The sequence below is a fragment of the Pinus tabuliformis genome, chromosome X (assembly GCF_031772625.1).
Source record: "Pinus tabuliformis cultivar Carrire ecotype Pingquan chromosome X, CPIR1, whole genome shotgun sequence".
Classification (NCBI taxonomy): domain Eukaryota; kingdom Viridiplantae; phylum Streptophyta; class Pinopsida; order Pinales; family Pinaceae; genus Pinus; species Pinus tabuliformis.
Window position 1 is genome coordinate 173,123,893 of NC_142308.1, and position 24,389 is coordinate 173,148,281.

Genomic DNA, 24,389 nt, shown 5'->3' on the forward strand with positions numbered 1-24,389 from the left:
TGTCAACTGACATTCGCGGATAGCAGCCAAAGATGGCTGTCCTCACTGTTGGTTTGACAAACTGAGTTTGATAGGTTTTTCCACCTTTTGAAAAAAAAAAAAAAAAAAAAAAAAAAAACATAAAAAAGCATGAAAATGAAAACTTTAAAGCATTTCAATTCCATATAAAGATGATTCCTATATTTAAAAAGAAATAACAAAAAAAAATATTATTTTAAAGTGAGTCAAAAATAAAATATTCAATTATACATATAATATAAAAAAAGGCATGAAAATGAAAACATTAAAACAATTCAATTGCATCTTACTTTCATTTTAAGGTCTCTCTATATAAAGATGATGCCTAACATTTAAAAAAACAATAATAACAAAAACTATTTTAATGCGAGTAAAAAATAAAATATTCAATTATACATATAATATAATTAAAAAAAAGCATGAAAATGAAAACATTAAAACAATTCAATTGCATCTTACTTCATATATATATATATATATATATAAAACTTATGCAGATCCATCTTAACTCTAGATCTATCATGTGTCAATAGGGATCAAATTCCTCAAGTGCAATTATTTTTAGAACGTAAAACTTGATAAAGGTGTGGAGTTTAAGGGATTTGATCTCTCTGAGTGCATGATAGGTCTGGAGTTAAAATGGATCTACACTAGTTTATTGATAATGATGATTATAGTTTATTATGGATTATTTTTGGTTTATTGAACTTTAAATAAATTGCTAAAAATTTAAATGATATATTTTAACATTTTTTAATGATAAATAATGCTTAAGTGAAACTTTCCAAAATTCTTTGGTTTTCGTGAGTTTATAAATTGTGAAGATAAATAATTTTTCATATTTTGAAAATTGAAGCTTATGTGTGCATAGATGTGGCATTCTAAGATGAGTTTTTTTCACTAACCATTTTCTTAGTATCTAAAAGATTGTATATTATTTCTTTCTAGATGCTTTAAGATTTGTTTAATGCCTAATTTCATTATGAAGATCACGAGAGATAGATAAGTGTTTTTCATTATCCATTTTCTTAATATATAAAAGATTGCATATTATTTCTTTCGATGATGTTTTGAGATTTATTCAATGTCTAATTTCACTATAAAGATCATGACATGTCATTCTTATATTTTAACTACCCAACCTAATTTCACTATGAAGATCATGGTAGGTCATTCTTATACTTCCACTCCACTCAACCATCCCTAAACCCTACTCCAACCTCACCACCTTTGATATTTCCTCCTAATATGAAGATCCCCTAACTCATTTGACATATTCCTACTCCAGGCTCACCACCATTGATACCACTTTCTAATATAAATATCCCCTAACTCATTTGACATATTCTCCCATTTCTGAGCCATCTCCTAATGAAGTTTTTGTAGGCTTCTTATCTTCAACATAAAGATACATGTGTTTTATGGTAGAGATGAGCTAAAAGGATTTATCATGCCTTCAAATGCATGCAAAGATGGTTGACAAGTTCTCATTTAAATCATTTACAATGGCCATGCATAAATGCTTTGAGTTGGTTTCAACTATGGTAAATCCAAATACATGTAAAGAGGGTTGATAAATTCTCATTTAAAGAACTTATGGTAGCCTGTTTTAACCAATGTAAAATGATTTTAACTCAGAATCTATCATCTGCTAAAAGAGATCAAATCCATTAAATTACATATTATTTTCCTCAAGTTTTACATTCTAAAATTATGTTTACACCTAGAGGATTTGATTATATATATATATATATATATATGATAAACTCCATGTTAAGCATGGAAGGAATTCCTCATATTCCTCACCCTAAACAACGTGCATTGAAATGTTTTACCTATATGTGTGTATGTCAACTCTATGTTGAACATGGAGGACTTACAAATTTTTCTCATATTAAGTAACATGCAATTGAAATTCTTTAAGTGCAAGAATTTTTTTACTTTGAACTATTTTTCTTATACCATATAATTGAATATTTTATTTATGACTCACATTTAATTTTGTTTAATTATTAATATTTTTTTTAAGTGTTAGATATCATCTCTACATTGAACATTGAAATACAAAATATGCCTATTATGTAATAATAATTTTTTAATTTTCAATTACTTTGTTTTACATACATGTAGTTGAGATTGAAATATTTTTTTTATTAATTACACACACACACATTGACATGAACCAATTTCATCTAAAATAGCGAAGGAATTACACATGGATGTAAAAGGTACATATCATTAAGAATTTGTTTACTTTCAATTACATTTTCTCTATATATAAAGTTTACTGAAGATGAACATTGAAATGAGGTTTGTAAACTCCATGTTAAGCACAAGAAGAATTACACATCTCTCTCATATTGGGCTACAGAAAGCACCTTTTGACATAATAAGTATAAAAAACTTAACAATCCACCAAAAACACATGGGATAAACATGTTATGTTTACTATAACAATAAGGAAAATGTGAAAGTTATTCAATAACCATGAGAATCATTGTTATCACCCTTTTTTATGTGTGCACTAGTCATGGAATCATTTAATATGGTCTCTTTGAGTGTAACCAAATGTTCACCCACTAATCTCTCGTGAAAATTGAACCTTTAATATGGTCTCTTTGAGTGTAACCAAATGTTCACCCACTACCCAATGACTCTACCCAATAGCTCTAAGTTAATTTTTTGTGAAAATTGAATTTTATCCAATAATAAAAAATTCCTATTTTTATCACTGAACCCAACTCCTTTTACCGTTATTATCACCTTAAATCTTTATACAATTTAAATTTAAACTACCACGTATTAATCTAAATAAATTAAATAACTTAACAATATAATACTCCATAGATTACAATTCTATTGTATTCTTTTTTCCCATAGCAACAAAAAAAAATTGCAAACTCTTTTATACCAAATAAATTAAATAACTTAACAATATATTCCTCCATAGATTACAATTCGACAGTATTCTTTTTTCCCATAGATTACAATTCTACAGTATTCTTTTTTCCCAATAGCAGCAAAGAAATTACAAACACTTTTCTACCTCATCCATTTATTTGTTATTACTTTGACCAATTTTAAAAATACATTAATACAATAAATTATTTTTATTATCACAACTAATAATGATATTAATCTTGAAATTAAGAGGAAGAGAGGTAATTTGTCATCATCAATAAAGCATCACTATTTTCATAAGGTACCTAAATATGAGTGGTAGGTTTTAACCTCATTACAAGTCTGGCAACGCCATGTGATGAGGTGTTATACTCATAGTACTCACACCAGTTAGTTGGTGATGGCAACCCATCATTGCACATTGCTTTCACATTATGATGTGATGGATAAAGATACTATGACGTGAGGAGAATATTTATTTTTTAAATAATAATAAATCTTATGATGAAATATTATATTATTTTATTAACATATAAATTTAAACTATTTATTTTATTTATTTATTATCTTCATGATTCAATACAATTCATAAAATAAATTTCAACTACTAAAAATAGAATTATTTGCATTCAATACACTTTAGAAAAGGCTTTTAAGTAATCGTTTCCATCATCAACGATAAGCATATTCACAATTTCAATTCATTATTATGGATTATTTTACCATATATATATATATATATATATATTATAATTGTTGGTGAAATTATTATATATATATTATAATGGTTGGTGAAATTATTATTTTATATGGTTTTTATTGTATATTTAAATGTATAATTTAAATAATTTAATTTAATTTTTAAAAATATTTTAAAAGCATTTTAATTATGTAATTTTAATAATTTAGAATTTTTAATAAAAAAATATTAAAACAATATATTTGAAAAAATGAAAAAGTAATTTTTTAGACTAATAATAAGATTAAGGAAACTACAAAATAAAAACACTTGTGACTTTTTCTATGTAGTTCTAGACGCTAGGGACTCTCTATTAAGTGACCATGTTACGAGCCAACACTATAATTGAACTTTGTTTATTGAAATGATATCTTAATTTTTAGTGAGAAAGATAAAGAAAAAGGATTACTTTTACGGATTTATCTGACTTCCATTAAATAGGGTAAGTCTTGAAACAAAGACTTCTTAATAAATTTAGAGTTTTGATTAAAATGTTTGAATAGTATGTTTTGTCAAAGTTAAATGTAGTTCATTTTGCTTTTGGATTTAGATGATTCGTATAAATAAATAAACCTTTACTTTGTGGGATAGGAATCAAAATAATGGCAACAAGATACATGAAGCCTATTTGTACTACTTTATGGACATTATTCCACTACGACATAGCTTTTTTTTATAAGTTAACTAATTCCATTGATATGTGCAAAGAGGTTGTCAAATCACTAACATGCCTCCCATTGTAAGGACAAGATAAGAGTTTATCAACTTTCCTTGAGTCTATGTGCAATTATGCTACCTTTGAATCACGTCTTAATAATAATTGAGTCAAATAATCTTGAAATTATGGGCTAGCTATGGGCCTAAAAGGACCAAAACAAGAAAGGCATGTAAATCTAAATCATCAACGAAATGGGCTTAATCTTGGGCATTAATGACCAATTGAATGACATTCTTTGGCATGCTTGTCTCTATTCATTCCTCAACTTCCTATATGCTCTTATCTATCATCATAATCTCCCTTTAAACCCTAGATTTTTATGATTAGAGTGTCATACTAACTAACTAATTCTTTAGCTTTTGCCAAATGGTACTCTCCTTGACCTTCATTTTGTCAATATAACATGCCACTAACTTTTTGCATCTACTTGAATCCCTCCATAATGAATGGCTAGGGTCTAGTATTATCTCTCAAACTTCCTCATCAATCACAAAATCTAGTATTTGCCTTCTCTGCTCTTTCACCCTAATCTCTAAATCCTCCACAATTTACTTCATAGTTGTTGAGTGAAAAAGTTGATAGTAGTTCCCACAACCCTCACTTTAGATGTTTTATCTTTCCCCTATACAAATTGGATGCCTTATTTCTTGGCCTTGATAGCTTTAGTTGGCTGATCTTTGGGCCTTCCATTTCCTTTTCTTATCCCACGACTAGGTGCCTCACATGTTAGTGATGTTAGAGGTGTATAGTCCATGCCCCCTTCCTAATATTCCATATGCAATAAGATAGAACCTTTGAACCAATCTTGATAGAGTAACATGCCAAGTGGATCCTCTAGATGGATGTCTTTCTTCATAGCTCATTGTTTGGCGAATAACCATTTTAATGGATCAAGCCTTCTAATTGAAGCATGAAAAGCCATGATAAGTCACCATTTATCATGTGGAGAGTAGTTGAATGGTGTTGTTCAATTATAGGTTCAAACCTTCTTCATATGTGTTAATGATTTCTTAGCTCAATCTTGATGTCATTGACCATGTTGCATCCATTTGTTGATGGAAATATGTGCTAGTTACTGTCGAATGCATCCTTAACATCCTATCCAAGGCATTGCCACATAAATGTCACATACATGGTGATGTCAAGTTACCAACATTATTGCTTAAAATGTACACAATTTCAACCTTGAACAAATGATATTTATCCACATCTTTACATTTTATTACTATATCATCACGAACAAAATTTAATTAAAATGAATGGAAGAAATATTGAAAATTGAGGACATTTTATTTTTGTTTACCATTAAAATATGTTAAAAATAATTAATGGGGGTTTGTTAAGTTGGTGAAAGTAGGGCGTTGTCATCACGGGGGCTTCACTCGGGTAGCAATATCATACCACGTGGGTTCATATTGGGGAATATATATTGAGGAAAAAATGGCATAATATATTGGGGGATATATAAGGGATAAAGGGTTTTTATATTGATAGGTATAAAAATGGAGCTCAAAGTTAATGAAAAATATAAAGGGGTATAAAAAATGTTAATGAAAAAATGGGTACCTACAATATCTAGTGAAAGTTGGGGTTTTTTAAATTTGGAAGGTGTATTGGGTTCATATTGGTAGGGGGTTAAATAATGTGATTTTTAGAGGTATTTTCCAATATGTAGTCAAATTAGGGGTATTGTTTAGTATGCAACGAACACACACGATATATTAGAGGTTCATTGAATGAAGCCCCGTGGTTGTCATTGTCCCCAACAAGGGTCAAATCTTCATGACAATAACATTATCCCCACCAAGGTTCATGCTTATGGTGAAGTTTTTCTTGTGAGTGTAGTTGATGAAATGTGCAAATCCTCGATAGCTTTGTTGAAATAAAGACTCCCCCAATTTATGACTTTTTATTTAAAAAGATATTGTGTAGTTGAATGTGGTAAGCTTCACTACAATGAATTTTTTTTCAAAGGAAAACTTAGTGGAATCTCCCACTCTCCCTTGGGATATTTGAAAAGAGGGTAGTGCATCTACTGACCATTGGTAACTTAGCGAGACTTAATTGCACTAGAACCAAGGACCTCACAACAAACTCCACCTTGAATTAGTGCATTCAAATCAATAGAGCAAACCTATCAGGTTTCCATTATATTTAATATAATCACATATATGTAAAAAAATGTGCAAAATCTTTTAGAAGACATGGTTGCTCTTTTGTGGTTGGAATGTGACCTGCTGTGTATGAGGGGAAGTGTTTAACCGACCATGATTGTTTTCTCTTTGCCATATAGGAGTTTAACACATGTTTAATAGATTAAATTGGTCTATGTAAATTTTAGTAAGATATTTATTTTGTATTCAAAAGAAATCCATTTTTTGAATGAAGAATGAAATGCATTAATAACTTGTGTTTCATAAGCATGCTTAATTGTTAAGAACATGGGTTAGTTTCAAATTTGGAAGGCGGAGAGAGTATATGCACTTCTATGGACTAGCTTGACGACTCTATTTTATCTAGCAAAATCATTATTTCGCTTTGATAAACTCTTTTTTTGAAATCCAAAGTTCTGAGTCACCTTAAAATGTTCCAAACATTGTGGGTTTATATTCATGTTATAAATTGGATATAAATACTAGATATAGTACCCTTATATAAAATACTGCCAAATTTTAGCCAAAATCTTCATGAAAGGGAGATGAGTTTTATCTATTGATTAATTCACTCCTATATGAGTTTTATCTATTGATTAATTCACTCCTATACTTTTGTAAGAGCTTTTCATAGTTGTAAAAACATTTCCAAAACACACTTTTCTTTTGTGTGTAGGTTATTTTTTTTATTTGTAAGTTAAAAAATGATACTATATAAAAAAAAGATATTTTATCTTTTTGTGACCTAAGGAGAAGAGGGGAATGTAAGCAAACAAGCATACTCACTCACAAAAAAAGACGAAGACAATCAATGTTAAAGTATATTCAATCACATAGAGCAAGAGACCAGAGAAAAGGACAAAATGACAAGCATACTAATCTTTCAAATAATCCATCATTATATTAATAAGAGACTCCATTGTCTTTGTCTTTATTAACATAAATATCACAAGATATTGAAGTTTATATGATACTTTGGAGTAATAACTTGAAAAGTATCATACTAATTTGAACTATTACTAACAAAATTATTTATTATTAATTTGCAATGATTAATATCCATTTTAACTCAAATTCTATTTCTATTAAAATAGAAAGTAAATACAAAAAAATGACATTTAAAAATAAAAAATTAAAATTTATACTCCAAATATACATTTCTTGACAAATCCTCAACCTATATTTTCGAGTTCTATGTCACCATAAAGTTATTGAGATTGAACTAACAACCCAACTTAGAATTTTAATTTTTTATTTATTTATTTATTTTTTTATGATGTGGTTCACAGACATTCTGGTCAACAGGTGGCGCTACGTCCATGGTCTGGTCAACGGGTGGCGCTACGTCCACCCTGGTCAACGGGTGGCGCTATGTCCACGGAAAAATCTGGGCTTTACGTCCACACTGGTCAACGGTGGCGCTACGTCCACAGAAAAATCTGGGCTCTACATCCATGGAAAAATCTAGGCTGATCGATTCCGAAGGGAATCTAGCCCCGCGGCCCACTAGCAAGGCCTAACACTAAGGGCTTCGGGGAGAAAGGACCCTGTGAGCTTCCGATGGCGAGGCACTGATTTTGACCAACTGAGCTAACCCTTCTATATCCCAACTTAGAATTAGTTTAACAATCCAATTTAAAATTAATTAATTTTAAATTTGAGAAACATTAAACACTTTATAATGATATTGCTAAAACTTACTTTCATTATATATTTCTATTAGTATTCAAAATTACAACTCCATGTCAGAGTTAATGAAATAATCCAAAGTTAATTTTAATCTGGTTTATCCTCATGACAAAGGTGAAAAAATCAATCTTTCCAAATGTTTAAATAGCATTCGGGTCCATTAGCCATTATGAATTAGATTTTAGGAATTAGTTGTTACCAAATCTCAATGATGTAATTAATCCGAAAAACAATCTCATTATAAATATAATATATTTAAAACATGATATTTAATGCTATAGAATTTGACTATAATATTATTGATTATTAATTTAACAATGAAGAAATTGGTTTAACAACCCAATTAAAAATTAATTTCAAATTTAGAAAACATTGTACACTTTATAGTAATATTGCAAAAACCTAAACTTAAATTATACATCCCTTTAATATTCAAAAATTCATGTTAAAAGTACTTCTTCAAATTTAATTATTTATAATTAGTGTAGTCTAACTAATAAACAAAATGACATTTTCTAGAGTATATTTTTTAGTTAATTTTAAATAAAATCCCCCAGTTTAAATAAAAATTGAGTTAGTTGTTTAATATATAAAAATAAAATGACCAAAAAGTTTTGAATGACTTTTTCCATGGTATATTTTTTGGTTAATTTTAAATAAAATCCCACAAAATTTAAAAAAAATGAGTTAATTGTTTAATATGTAAAAATAAAATAACCAGAAAATTTTGAGAATAATAAATCTATTTATACATTCAAAAATATATTTTAAATAAAAAAAAAATCTATAATAAATTGTATATATTTTTAGTTAATTTTAAATAAAATCCCTTAGAGTTTAAATAAAAATTGAGTTTGTTGTTTAATATATAAAAATAAAATGACCAAAAAATTTTGAATGACTTTTTCCATAGCATATTTTTTGGTTAATGTTAAATAAAATCCCACAAAATTTAAAAAAAATTGAGTTAATTGTTTAATATGTAAAAATAAAATAACCAGAAAATTTTAAAAATAATAAATCTATTTATACATTCAAAAATATATTTTAAACAATAAAAAAAATCTATAATAAATTATACCATGAAATTCCAATAAAAATACCATCTCATATATAAATTATACTTCACCATTATAAATTATACAACTATGTTTGAGGTAACCAAAATCTAATCCAAATCAACCTTATAACAGAATATTTAATGCTATACATTATACCACTTATATTTAATGCTATACATTATACCATAATACAATTATACCATCAGTAACCGTATACATTATCCTGTACTATTAGGTGCACGATATGCAGTGTGTACAGTGTCAGTTCTCGACCTCTGGCTTCGTTCTCGAATCCAGACTCTTCTTCATTTCAAACTTAGTGTGATTAATGGAAGTTACCTCCGGTCTTTTGATAAAAAGCGTTGTCTGAACGCCAAAGCTGGCAGTACACAGCACGAGAAATGAATGTCGCGAGCCGTTTCTTTACTATATACACTTACTTCCAACTACTCACCTCACCTCACCTCAAAGTGCTTGCTTGCTCACTCTGTTCTGCAACCCACCACTCACCGTAAAAATATATATAACAAAAACATATGTAATGGCGCCCTCGAAAGCACTCGATAATTTATTTTAATGGGCATTTCGTATTTTATTGTGTGCTGTCTACCCTTTTCCAATTGTGAGCGCCGACCCAGCCTTTCTTGTTCTTTGGTTTCACCTGCCTGGGTATCGTGCAATGCACTTTGCCTGGCTCTTATCGGTAACCTGCCTTGTGTCTCATTAGCCATCTTTTCATTTGCTTATTCCGTTGGGTATTATCGACCTGTCATTCCTCCATTGGCTGTTTTGTGTTTCATATTCCACCTCATTACCTCATCTGTAACGCCCTCGGCTCTGCTCAACAACAGTAGATATGTGGTTTGCTCAATAGCATAAAATGCAGATTGGGTTCTTCCATGTCAATGTAGAAATCTTCAATACTTTTGGTGTTTTTTCCCCATAATTCTTCAGTTTGGCACCATGGATCCGGAGGTTGGAACCCGTCCCCAGAAAGCCAAGGTTAGCTTGTATTTCAGGCTTCTTTGTCCCTGTGTTTACATGTTTATTAAAACCCATTTCATCTATCTCTGGCATGGACATTGTATGATGGGATTTACAGGTTGATACTTGGTGTGAACCGGGGAGTAATGCCTATAGGAATCCAAGGGCCACCCTATGTGGTTGTGACTGGTGATATTATTCAACGTTGGGAGGTTTATGTCAGGCTTATCAAATGAAAAGCTTGGTTATTTGCTGAACAGGCAGTTTGTCTAACATTATACAATGCAAGGCCTTGTAACATTGGCAATTACAGTTGTTCAAGCAGTTCAAGTTTCTCACACCTATATATGATGGTAGTGGATACCTGAGTTAATTGATTTTGATTATGAGCTCGTGAAGCTTATTAGACATTTAGGTTCTCAATTCTAAGCTTATTGGGCACCACGTTCTGCCATGGTTAACAGGACTGTACCAGTTACTTGTGGATTTTGTCTCTCATCACGTTCTTGATTTTGATCTTGCTAATGAGTTACCCAGGGCACTCTCCAAATCAGAGTGCCCGTAAGGATCTGAAACTTTTTAAATTACTTCCCCAAAAGGATTTAAAAAAGTTACCCGAAAGAGGAGAACAGTAGACTTTTAAAATGGTTATCTTTGCCTCTGACACTTTTATTTTCAGTTTCTTGCTCTCTGTGAAGACCAACAAGGTCTACAGGGCCAAAACATGCAGGTCTATAGAGCCAAAAGATGTTCATACTGGTCTTGGTAACCCATGCCGCTCTTCAAAATGTCTTCTTTAATGGATCTAACAATGTTGTTCGAAAGAGGGGAATGAGAAGCTGCAAAATCCCGTCAGTCCACCTGTCTATGTTTTAACTGTCTCTCTGGGTTTTGAAATTACTTCCTGATTTTTTTTTTTTTTGGTTGCAATCTGGAGTTTCTATTCATTTTGTTTCGTCGATTTTAGTTGTTGCTTGGAGTTTTTTGGCAGTCTGTAGGATTGAAACAATAGCTTAATCATTTTTGTTTAGGTCCCATTCAATTTGTTTCTGGTGGTTTTTAGTTCTTGCTTTGGAGTATTTTGGCAGTCTGTAGGATCTAAACAGTAGCTTAATCATTTTTTGTTTAGGTCCTATCCATTTTTTTTTCCTGGTTTTTGGTTGTTACCACGACATCTTTATATCTTGTCATTAAATTGTGCATTCTTGTAGACCCGAATATGCAAGAACAGGTGTCACCTCATCGTTTCTTCAGTTCATTCTTACAGCATAGTTGTATTAGAGCTGTTGAAATTTTGACGGCCTAGGAATCAAACGCAGGACCTGTCCCAGCCGGCAGGCTGTTATACCGCTGAGCTACATGCCCCTTTTATGATTGGCATCCTTACCTGTCCTATATAAGGTTTCAGCTTGCCTAGCACCTAGTGTTGAAAACTGGACAGGTTAGGAGTCAAATCCGGGATTTCTCTCTCAATCAGAATCAACCCAAGTCTTGTAGTGGCTAGAGTCCCCGGCCGCTTTGTTGAAGCACGTGCTAATCTCATCAGGAAGAACTTCCATTAGTACAGATTGGAATTTGTGCGTGTGGGTAGTACCCAGCTCCTTTTAGTGTTATGTTCTTTCTGGGTCACTGGCTTTCTGCTATCATGTGAATGATTAATCTGTATTGTTTTCTGTTAAGCCGCATAAGGTTACCCTTTGTTAATCTAGAATATGTTTAGCTCAGTTACCACGTAGATGTTTTAATGTTTGTTTGCGACTGAACTGAATATAAAATGCTATAGGGGTTAAACACTGTCAATTGCTATAAAAGGGTTAGAAGGGATATTTTTAGTTATATACCCTTATTACATATCCTTCCTTCAAAGAGTTGGGCTTAGTCTATTGTCAGACGTGTTTTCTATACACCATTGGTAAGTTGGATGTAAAACATAGAGGCAAGTCTTTTGTTTTCATTTCAATTTGCAGGGTATCTTGGCTTATAAGAATCTCATAGTACATTTTTTGGGTCACGCTTTATGTTGTTGATTCTTGGGGTTTTCTATGGGTGAGTTAATCGCTTTCCTTATTGAAGGAGGATTTAGTACTAACAAATACCTATTGGCTTTCTTCGTTTCTGATTCTTCAGGTACAATCTTGGCGGACTGTTTTAACCTTAGCGTATCAAAGCCTTGGTGTTGTTTATGGTGATTTAAGTATCTCTCCCCTCTATGTTTACAAAAGCACCTTTGCAGAAGACATTCAGCACTCTCAGACCAATGAAGAGATTTTTGGTGTTTTGTCCTTTGTCTTTTGGACTTTGACCCTGGTCCCTCTGTTCAAATATGTGTTTATAGTGCTGAGAGCTGATGACAATGGGGAAGGTAACTTTTTGGACACCCAAACTCCATTTATTTTCAATTTTGAGCCTCGATATTTTAGAGAGATTGCCTTTTGCAGATAGACTGCTTGCTTGCTTCTTGTTTTGAACAGCAAACTCTGAATAAATTGCCTCTTTGTATGATACCCTAGCACTTGTATTTTCTAACAATGCCTCTAATTCTGCTTGTTAATGCAGGTGGTACATTTGCATTATATTCTTTATTATGCAGGCATGCCAATATTAGTCTGTTGCCAAACCGTCAGCTTGTTGATGAGGAAGTCTCCACCTACAAATTGGAATATCCCCCTGAGACAAAGAGTGGGTCAAGGGTTAAAAAGATTCTTGAAAATCATAAGAATTTGCATACTGCATTGCTAATCGTGGTTCTACTTGGCACCTGTATGGTTATTGGAGATGGGATACTAACCCCGGCCATTTCTGGTTTGTTTTCTCATCTTAAAAATAATCCTGTGTTTGGACAGTTGTTTTTTCTTTCAGAAAACTGCAACGTAGTGTTGCTTCATTTCTTTCCCTTTTTGCATTGCCTTCTAAAGCTGGCATTTTGCTGATACATTAATGGCAATGCTGCAGTTTTTTCTGCAGTATCTGGGCTCGAACTTTCCATGACAAGGGAACACCATGAATGTAAGCTCTTCTTTTCTGAAGTTCTTCAATTTTCTGCCATAAAGTGCTTTTTTTAGACAACAATTTGTGAGACGAACAGCTTTTTCTCTGAACACCACTTATTGTGTTGTGTTGTCAAGGGCCAAGGCTTCTTTTCTTAATATTTGAAACGTTTATTCTTTGAAATCGTTATGTGGCACTCTAAATTCCAAGAGGCAACCTTGGATTCTGTTTTTTTTTGTTTTGGGCACGGAATCATCTAAATTAAACTAAATTAATAAACAAACTGACAATACACTGTATGCTCCTTCAAGACAAAGCCTTTTGGGTATGTCAATTGGAGGTTGAATGATTCTAGGCTAGACAAAGTTGAGAATGAACTTGTATATTTGAATTTTGTATCCACTAATTTTAACTTCTAACTTGAGACATTCCGTGTCCAACACGCATAGCATATGGTTTACAGAGCAATTTTAGCTTTGTGAACGAGGCTTGTTTTATTAGTTTCCAAATTTTATAGGGTGTTGCATCATGATGATTGTGAGGGTCAAGCCCCAACATGATGATTTGGGGGGACAGAGTCTACCTTAATTGTTTTGAAAGTGAAAATACTTGTCTAGCGTAAACACCAATTTATAATGAGCTTTGGTTCCTTTATTTGACCAAACAATGCCAAATGAGGTATTTTCCATGGTTATTAAAATATGCCTTTGCACATATTCTAAAACTAATTGAATTCAAGAAATCTAGTACGAATGGTAAACTGCATAAACTTCAGGCTTAAGCGACAAATGTAACAGTTGACTTGAGAGCATCTTCAGGTTCATCTCCTATATCAACAATTTGATTTAATTTGTCTTACTTGTAATCTTCATGAAAGATGACATCTCTGCTGATCATTAGGTCTTTCTTTTCTAAATCAAAGAGCCTACCTGCCTTGGACTTCTGATGCAGGAAAACTATTTTTTCAGAGGTATTCATCAACAGGATCTGGTACTTGTATTACAAGATCTAATCATATAGAAATCCTTCCTCTAGAGCACACCCGCTTCTCAGCTTCAAAAGCTGTTAGGTTGCTGCAATTTCACCTGCTCCTCTTCTCTTTAGAGACCTTCTGCTGGTTGCAATCCACAGCTCCTCAGCTTCGCTCCTCAGCTTCAAAAGCTGTTAGGCTGCTGCAATTTCACCTGCTCCTCTTCTCTTTAGAGACCTTCTGCTGGTTGCAGTCCTCAATTCGAAAGAGCTTATCAGCTCTGATACCACCTGATGGCAAGAAAATCTTAGTCTTTTTTTCTCATAAGAGCCTTCTTCAAATTATTTGACTTGAATTCATTTACACTATGCTTATACAGAGCTTTCTCCTATCTGTCCTACAAAGCAAATACACATGCACACAACTTTTTCTTCTCACTTAATTCCAAATTACACAGAGATGCTGGAATTCTTCATTCATTCATACACAGAGATAATCATGAACATAAAGATGCTTTCAAGTACTTTGACTCAACAATTTTTGTACATATAAATATTCAAAAACACTTATTCCTCTCTCTTGGCCTGATTCTACATGCATTTGGCCATTAGTTCTCATTTCCCATAGGCTTACAATAAGTGAATTAAGAAATTCAATAGCTTTTTTAAATCCTAAAAGCACTCCATAAATCACCCATAAATCACTCCATAAATCAATTTTTTCTAAATTCTAAAATCATTCAATCTATCCCTAGAATCTTTCACGCTTCGAGGTAGATTTGCTTTTGCCTTATGGACAAAATCTCACCTATCCATAGGTTTTCTAAAACTATGACTCATTAGTTCTAAAACTCATAAAATATACCAACTGGAAAATACAATTTATTTATATAAAAGAATATAAATTCTTTGAAAAAATAAGGGCCCCAATTTAAAGCTTTTTCACATCAAAGATTTAATGGCTTGGAAGCTCTAATGTTCCTACATCGACTTCTCATTGTACATTTCAAAGATGTTTTTTTGTTTTGTTTTTGTTTTCTTGCTTATATTTATTTTCTTTCAACAATGTGCTGCATGACAACCATTGTTCTTGAGATAATTTCCTTTTGGTTTCCTACCACTTTATGCCTGTTTATGATTCAAGCACTTGAAAATGATAAAAAGTCAATGAATACCACCCATTTCTAGGGGAAACCTCCTTTTACAATTAATCCAATGTATAAGCCAATATATGGTGATCTTAAGACTAGATCTCCTTGTTATATATGTAGGAGACAAATAGTACAATTATAATGAAAGAGTACAGTGAAAGGTTCTAGCCGACCTACTAATATAACATATAAGCCAATAATGAATGCTTATTAGAGCCTTAACATAACCCCCCCTCTTGTTGATTTTTTTTGAACCCAACAACTTGGGAATTTAATTCCTAGTAGATTATAGATCTATTGAATCAAAGAACGACTGGGATCTTCAATCACATAAGCACACAAAAAATTCTGCTCAATCAAATCAAATTTTCATTGAAATTATCATAACCTACTCGGACTCTCTTACTTGGAAAATGGCCCAAATTGAGGGAAATACACACAACAACAAATTTGGATTTGATCCAGCTAATCAAGCCCCAGATTTTTCCTTGATTTGTCTTGGTTAATGTGGATCTCCTTTGCAGCACTCATTGCACCTCCCTTGGACTCGACACACTTAAATGAAACTCCTCCAGCCAATCACTGATATCTCCTTCAAGTCTTGTGTGCGCTCATGGTGTTGTGTTGCTGTGTCTTCTCCCTTAGCCTAGCCTTTGTTTTATATGCTTTATTTATGATTGAATCCCTAACCCTAATTTCCAAAGTGATTGATGGTTGAAATTAAAACTCAACATCACTTGAGATCAATGGTTGAGATTACATGATGCATCTAATTCACTAATGCAAAAGCCTTTGCATTTCATTAAATTAACTCACTTTATCTTATAAAATTAAATTACTTCAAGTAATTTCTAAGGTTAAGGGTCTATTAGGTGACTTCTGCACGCATAGACACTTAGGCCCGTGCAAAAATTCGTGCCTGAGTTACAAACATCAACACCTCTTTTAGAAAAGCTTTTCCCTCGAAGCTTTTAATTGAGGGTGTTTCTTCACAACTACTCATTTTCCCATGTAGCTTCTTCTAACGGCATATTCTTCCACTTGATTAGGTACTTCATAGTTGTTCTATTTTTAAGAGACAATGGATGTTGTTCTTTTAACATTTTTTTGGTTCAAGAAACAACTTTCTTTTTTCATCTTATTTTGGAAGTGCTGTTTGTGCCATGTAATTTGTCCCAAAACCTTTTTTAGGCAAGGTACATGAAAAACCTTGTGAATGCGAGAAGAAGGCAAATCTAATTCATATGCCACTTTTTTAATCTCGTGAATAATCTTGTAGGGTCCATAATATTTTGGAGCTATTTTTTTTTCTTTTGTTGTTTGAGTGTAGATTGCTTATAAGGTTGTAATCTCAAAAATACCCAATCACGCTCAAATTGTCTTTCACTTCAATGTTGATCTGCTTGTTGCTTCATCCTGTTTTGCGTCATTTAAAGGTTTCCTGAAGAATTGTCAAAGTTTCTTTAGTCTTCTCCATATGTGACTCTATTGCTTATACTTTGGACTTATCTTGCAAAGAGTATGAGATACTAGGAGCTGGATATCCATAAAGGGACTCAAATGGGGACATTTTAGTAGATGTGTAATAGGTAGTATTGCACTGCCTTTTTGCTAGAGAATGCCACTTCATCATTGAAATTGCTCGTTTGATGGCTAACATTGTTAATAATCTTCTAAACATTTATTTTAACTATTTTTGTTTGGACATTTTTTGTGGATGATATGTTGAACTCCTAGTTAGTGTCATTTCACCCATCTTCCATGGCTTTTTCCGATATTTTTCAGTGAATTTTGGATCTCTGTTGCTTACTATTACTATAGGAAAATGATGAAAGCCTATGGATTTCCTTCATGAACACTTCCGCCACTTGGTTTGTTGTACAATGTATATATACTTTGAGTTTTACAAAAATGTGAATATTTTGTGAGTCTATCAAAAGCCACAAAAATGCCTTCCTTACTTTCAGATTTTGGTAATCTTGTAATGAATTCCATTGATATTTCTTCTCTTCTTTGATTAGGTATGTGTAATTTCTGAAGTAACCCTAGAGATTTTATTTCTCTCATTTATTTCTTTGGCAAACCTCACATGCCCTTACAAATTTTTAAATATCTTTCTTCATTCCTTCCCCCCAAAAATATTTTTTTGATCCTTTGATATGTTTTAAGGAACCTTACGTGTCTTGCCATTGGAGAGTCATGGGACTCCCTTAACATTTGTTGCTTCAACTTTGATTGAGGGCATACAAATTTTCTACCGTTGTACCAATGTACATCTCTCTTCCATTCCCATTGTTCCATAGAGTTTATCCCTTTCTTTATACACTGTACTTTTTGGTTAGTATTTTTGTCATTTTTCCATTCATGATGATCTTCTTCTAGCCACATTGGAATAGAAGATGTGATAGAATATAAAATTGAAGCTTCTTCTATTCTAGAAATAACATTTTCTATACATAATCCATCCCCTTTTTGTAGATTATTTCAAAATCACGCCCTTGCATTTTTGTTGCTCTTCTGATGATAATCTTTGCTCCAAAAAATACCTTAGGCTATCATGGCCTGTCTTGATTTTAAAGTGCCTCCCAATGAGATATTGTCTCCATTTTTTTTATCGCATGTAAAATTGCTTCCATTTTTTTTTCATATGTAGATTTCACAAAATATTTTCCCTTGAATTGCTCACTTTCAAAGTCAATGGTCTCCTTTCCTTTCTTGTGTTCGATACCTTTAGGAATTTCTTAGAAGACTCTATAATGTTTTTTTAAGGTCCATTTTTTTGTGAATTAAAAAAAAATATCCTTCTGATCAATCCATTGCATGTTCATGGATAATTTGGCTTGGTTAATTGTAGGAGAGTACCAACCAAATTCAATATCAAGAAACAAGCTAATTTGAATTTACATGAAAATTTACTAACCCACGATTGACAATGCCAATACTACTACTTTCTTGGTAAAAGTACCTATGAATGATCGTGGATTTTACCGAGGGTTCTTTTTTCCTTTTTTCTTCCGTACATCAATCCATTCTGAGGAGTTACCAGGGACAAATGTAGAGAAGACAATAACTACATTTCCTTGGTCCAATTCTAGACCTGGAGGTTTTGCAAATTTAGCTACTTCCTTTTGACTATATGAGTGATCTGGTTCATGGAAGCGTTTGTGGCCTCTCGTTGGCGAAGCCAAAGCCATAGTTGTATCTTGTGCTTCTCCATTCGGGATGGATCTCGACTTCTGCATGATGAGATGTCCTTGCATGTGGTTGAGCTAATGCTGAAGGACTTGTTTTAGTTGTAGAAGGTTTTTGTTGCAATATGTTTTCTGGCTTGTGAGTTGAAGAAGTCTTAGATCCTTTTGGAGCTTTTGGATCTTGCCATCCTTGTGGCTTATTCTTGGAATCTGGAGGACAGAGAACCCTTGAGAAGAGGTACATACATTCTGGAGGTGACCGGGTTGTTGATAGATGCTATAGCGGAATGTTGTATTTTCGTAGTCCATTGGCTGCGAATAGATAATGTCATTCCACTCAAGGAGAATTTTGTTTGGCAACCCTTTGCTGAGATTGATTTCAACACATATTCAAGCAAAGGTCACAATACCCTTCTCAAGCCTTTTTGTGTCTACTTTAATGAAACAATCGAGTGAGTTTCCCACATCAACTAAGATGTCCAAATGAAGCAGATGAAGGGGCAAATTTGGGAGTCTTACCCAAATTGGAGTGACCATAGTTGGCATAGAGAAAGGGTTAAAACCAACAAACCAAGTTCTGGAAAAAGGCCCAGAACGGCCCCAAAACCAATGTCCTTCATAAAAAACCTTTTGATAATCCTTTAGATCTTTAAAACACACGACAAAACCACCTTTTGAGCAAGAAAACATATCTGTATTTGGGGACGAGTTCTGATGCACCCATTTTCGGAGTGCAGACATAGGCCATAACCCATTAAATTGAAAGATAATGGCATGTGTCGAATAATCCATGTAAGCATCCTTGGTTTGAAGATGATCCACTTTAATAGTTGGGATCTAATTGCCTGATCCACAATGAAGGCTATCCTTGAGATCTCTTTGGGAATCGTTTATGTGGGCCTTGGCTGGAGCGTATCCTGGAAATATTTGGGTTGGGAGGAAGAGGATGCACTCCAACATTTAGCTCCATCTCTTAGCCTTGACACTAAATGAATTGAGGCATACTTGGTTATGCCATTCACGCTGGGTGATTTTAGATCTTGAAGCTGCCCACCTCCATGTAGGAGCCAAATGCTTCCATATGGGATTCCCATCCAATTTTGTATCTTGACTGCAGTGAGGTGACGAGATCTGTGGCTTTGACTTGCATGCAAAAGGATCCCTCTGAGAGTGGTCTCACAAAGACAGTGAAAATATCCAGATCCATTCACTAAAAAAGATTTCCTTTAGTTTACCAAATCTTTAGGCAGATCTGGTTTCTGATCAACTATTGCCACGGAGCCAATGCCATTATCCTATTACAATGCCCTTCTCAAGATCTTGACTTTGGCACCGCGAATTGGTCTAGTGGGAGGAGGTTTCGGGGCTGGGGCGTTGCTGGTTTCATCCTTGATCTGGGTTGTAGGTAGAGAGGAGCCCTCCACAAAAGTGAGCCCTCGAAAAGTGATTGGAGGCCCAACAACGAAGGAGGCCTTTGAGGGGGAGGTGTGCTACACATTCAAATGTGTGACACTCCAAGAGGAGGAAATGGCAGAATTGAAGTCCGCGGTGGGCAACGAAAGTAGGGTTGCAAAAGCCATAGTTGTTCTCCTTGACCAAAAATTGTTTTTTAAGGTGCATTTTAATTCCTTATATATATTTTCATTTTCTTGCTTAGCTTCCATAGAATAAAGTTTAACCTCGACTCCCTTGCTTCCCTTTTTTATGAGATTTTCCATTTTATGAGAGCTAGTGACTTGAGAAGGTCTAGATTTTGACCCTTTGAGTTCATATTGAATTCCTTCCAATTCAAATCTTATGAAAAATTTGTTATGGTTTGTAGAAATTTTATCTAATGTCCTCAACCATTGAATCCCTAGAACAACATCTACACGCCGAATGGGAATGACATACATTGGGCTTTCTAAATTATATTTTCCCATACTCAGTTTAATGTTGTGGCATTTTTCCACACAATCAATCCTCCCTCCATTAACAACCAAACTGTGAAAAACTGTCATTGGATATACAAAACAATTGAGGTGCTCTGCTAACATTTTATCAATGAAGTTATGGGTACTACTTGAGTCATTAATCCCTATGGCATAAATAACAAGATACGTCCAAACAAGGCCCATGTCCTATATTCTACGTGTTAGACAAGGATACATGAGGGCACGTGTTCGACATGTGTACAATCAATCGACCCTCTATTAGCAACCAAAACTTGAAAATTTGTCACTATATATACAAAACAATAGAGGCGCTCTACTAATATTTTATCAATGGAATTATGGGTACTACGTGAGTCAATAAACACTACGACATAAATAATAGGATACGTCCAAACAAGGCCCATGTTATCTTACGTGTTGGACATGGATACATGAGGGCACGTGTTCAACATGTGTTTGGCACGTGCCTTGTTCACAAGGCACATGCAAAACATGTGTTAGAGACATGCCCTCATTGTGTCCCTCATAAAAGAGGCCCGCGACCCATAAACATTTGTTTTCCCTTTCATTTGGGCTCATTTCACTCAACAAGTTATAGGTGCAAGACATTTTGGAGTGCAACTGAGGGTTATTGTGCAATATTACAAGGGATTTGAAATGCTAGGCAAGTGGATTATAGTTTCTAAATTCTAAAAAAATTTGAATCTTTGTCTATATTTCATTTTTGTATGTGTAATTCATGAAATTGTTATATATATATATATGTATGTATATGTATGTATATATGTATATGTATGTATATATGTATGTAATGTGTCCTCCATGTCTTGTTTCTAGGGTCACCATTTCTTGTGTCAAACACTTGTATTTCTGTGTCCTTCATGTCTCATGTCATTGCATCATGTGACTTAGACTATGATCGTTTGCTTCTAATTATTACCTATAATCTTTAGGGTTTGAGGTGTTGGCAAACTTGGCTATGCATGAACATAAATTTTGCACCTATCTAAATCAATGTTAGATAATATTATATAATTTGTCCTTTGTTTCTTGTTTCTAGACTCACTATGTCTCGTGTCAAACACTCGTATTTCCATGTCCTCCATGTCCCATGTCATCTTGTCATGTGACTTAAACTATGACCTTTTGCTTCTAAACGTTACCTATTCTTCATGGTTTGAGGTGCTGACAAACTTGGCAACGCATGAATAGATATTTCCCACTTGTCTAAATCAATGTTGTGCACAATTTCGACCTCTATTTTTTGTTGTTTGAAATCGACAAGTTCTTCCTCATTTCTTTGTGTAGATGTCTCGATTTCCCCTTCATGATCATTTTCCAAGGTTTACAACCAAAGCAATCCTTTCTCTTTTTTCCTCCACTTTCTTCTGTGATATTTGAGTAGGTTAAAGTAGGGTTGTCTTATGAACCCCAAAACAATCTCTGCTTCATGAATATGCTCCAGCGGTAGACTTATGTGTAGCTTTATTCTTGGCTTGAATATGACGAGAAAATTGCATATTCCATAATATTTTCAAAATGTTTTAGGAAAAGTTAATGTTTGATGTCTTCTTTCAATCGACCCATGTAAGCTTCCAACAAATGTTGACCACCATCTTTTTCACCCTTGTGGCCAATACTTGAATTTTTGAATTGTAATCTTCAATATCACCTAAGTGCTTGATTTTTGTCATATCACTGAAGTAGTCTCGTTCCCAAACTTTCTCATATTGTGCTTCTAAATCTCTTGTAAATAAACCCAATTATAATGATAAGAATGGGGCTTCCTTTTAACTACTCATTGATATCATTGACATGGTTTTATCTCAATGTTTAAAGTTTCTATGTGAATCGTTTGCTTATCATCCATAGTATTATGCAATTCAAAATATTTCTCTATTTGGTTCACGTAGGTAAAGACCTATGTTCCATCAAACTTCTTTAATTCAGCCTTGGGAAAATTCATTCCCTTTGGAAAGCATCCATAAGTAACTCCATTATTTGAGTTAAATCCCCCCGCAAAATTCTTATTATTGGAAAGTTGTTCAACTTCAGTACTACCTTAATTTTCATGAGTCCCTTTGGCCATGTTATCAATTTTAGGTAGCCTCCTATCCAAGGATTGTGCAATCATATTTAGGGAGCCTTGTAGTTGTGTCTTATTTTCATCCCTCTTCTATTCCAATTGTTTCAACTTTTCATCCATCTTATTTTCCATATTTCATTCTATTTCTCTTTGAGTATTAATCAAATCATCCTTTTTCATTGACCTATCACTCAATTCGTTGATTTGACTGTCCAATTTGGATAGCTAGTTTTTTATCTCTTCATTTTCTTCATTAGTCATGGAGGAGCTTTCTAGACATTTAATTGTTGAAGTAATTTTTGGATTTTTCTTTGGTGCCATGAGAAAAACTTACAAGGACAAGCAGGTGTTAGGTGGTATATCTCTCTAATATACATGTGGGGTCCAACAATATTACTCAACCCAATATTTCAGGGCACTAACTGAGGAGGCTTAATCATGCCCTTAGTCTTACTACCCAACCGCCTCGGCGCTAGAGAGTGGTCTCCTTGAGTGCTATTATTAGTGTACTCTAGCAACAAGGCAACTGTATAACTTATCTAAAGCTGGTTTCAGGTATATCTGAGGGGAACTTCCTATATACCTAAAGGTAAATGGAACTATGGAAGTGAGATTTCACACACAGGTATTGTTTGATGCAACACTACCCGAAGGGATACCAAAAGGGGTTACAGGGGCTTTTGACAAGGTGAAACCATGTGTAATTTTTGCATGTATTCTTCCCCTATCATAGTTTTACCTGTTGAATGATGGATCAATGTGTTATTAAAGACGTCAAAACACGACTCTAAAAATAAAAAAAAATAAAAATGAGCTTTTTAACCCTATAAAAAGCTCTTAATATCACAAAAACTCCCATAAGATATATCTCATATATTAAAGTGAGTCAAAATATGAATTTTTTTTCACATGTCATTCACTATGTTTCCTTAGGATTTTGAAAATTTCATAGTTTGAAACTTCACCATAAATTTTATAGTGAAAATTCCAAGATGGCTCTTTTAAAACTAATTTCATTAGTTACAAACCTTATCTTTAATGGACTACATCTTTGAAATGATAATGACCCTGAATTTGAAATTTTTCTTACCTATAATATGATATTTCTCTTAGTTTCCACATAATTTCACTGTCTGGAATCTCCCAAAAAATAATTTATAATGAAAATAAAAAGATCACTTATCTAAGGCTAATTTCAGGATTAATCACAAACCCTAAATTCCATAGACTATATCTCTGAAACTATAATGAATAAAAACTTGAAAATTTTACCATGTGCACTTCTCTATTTCTCCTTTTAGCCTTCTCAAAATTTTGCTATTTGAAACTTCCTGAAAAGAAGTTATAGAGAAAATAAAAGTGTGACTTGTTTGAGACTAATTTTAGGATTAGTCATAAGCCCTAACTTCCATAGGCTATATCTCTGAAATTATAGCGAACTAGAACTTGAAATTTTGACCACATGTACTTCACTATTTCTCCTTCCTACCCTCAAATTTCATTATTTGAAACTTCCTAGAAAAAGAGTTATAGTGAAAATGCCAAGATGTTTTGCTTGAGGAGAAAAACCCTAGGATCATATGCTCTTAATACGAAATGGTATGATCCAAGTGTCTTGAAAATGATAAAAAGTTAATGAATACCATCCACTTTGAGGGGGAACCTCGTTTTACAATTAATCTATTATATAAGACAAGATATGATGTTCCTACGACTAGGTCTCCTTGGTATATATATAAGAGACAAAGGGTACAATTATACGAAAGAGTACAATGATAGCTTCTAACTGACCTATTAATATAACAAA

The 24,389-nt window shown here is 33.2% G+C and overlaps 1 protein-coding gene across 2 annotated transcripts in view; it reads left to right on the top strand.

The window, feature by feature from the left end:
* The first annotated feature begins 9,755 nt into the window (after nt 1-9,755).
* LOC149139010 (potassium transporter 2-like) overlaps nt 9,756-24,389 on the top strand; it is a 47,417-nt gene continuing 32,783 nt past the window's right edge. The window contains exons 1-4 of one of the 2 annotated variants that reach the window (XM_089449010.1): nt 9,756-10,281; nt 12,391-12,625; nt 12,820-13,065; nt 13,216-13,269. In XM_089449010.1, coding sequence (XP_089305136.1) covers nt 10,243-10,281; nt 12,391-12,625; nt 12,820-13,065; nt 13,216-13,269 — 574 coding nt within the window. In that variant the 5' untranslated portion in view covers nt 9,756-10,242. Of the gene's footprint in view, nt 10,282-10,355; nt 10,617-12,390; nt 12,626-12,819; nt 13,066-13,215; nt 13,270-24,389 lie in introns of those variants that run through there. The other variant, XM_089449011.1, reaches the window with a different exon arrangement.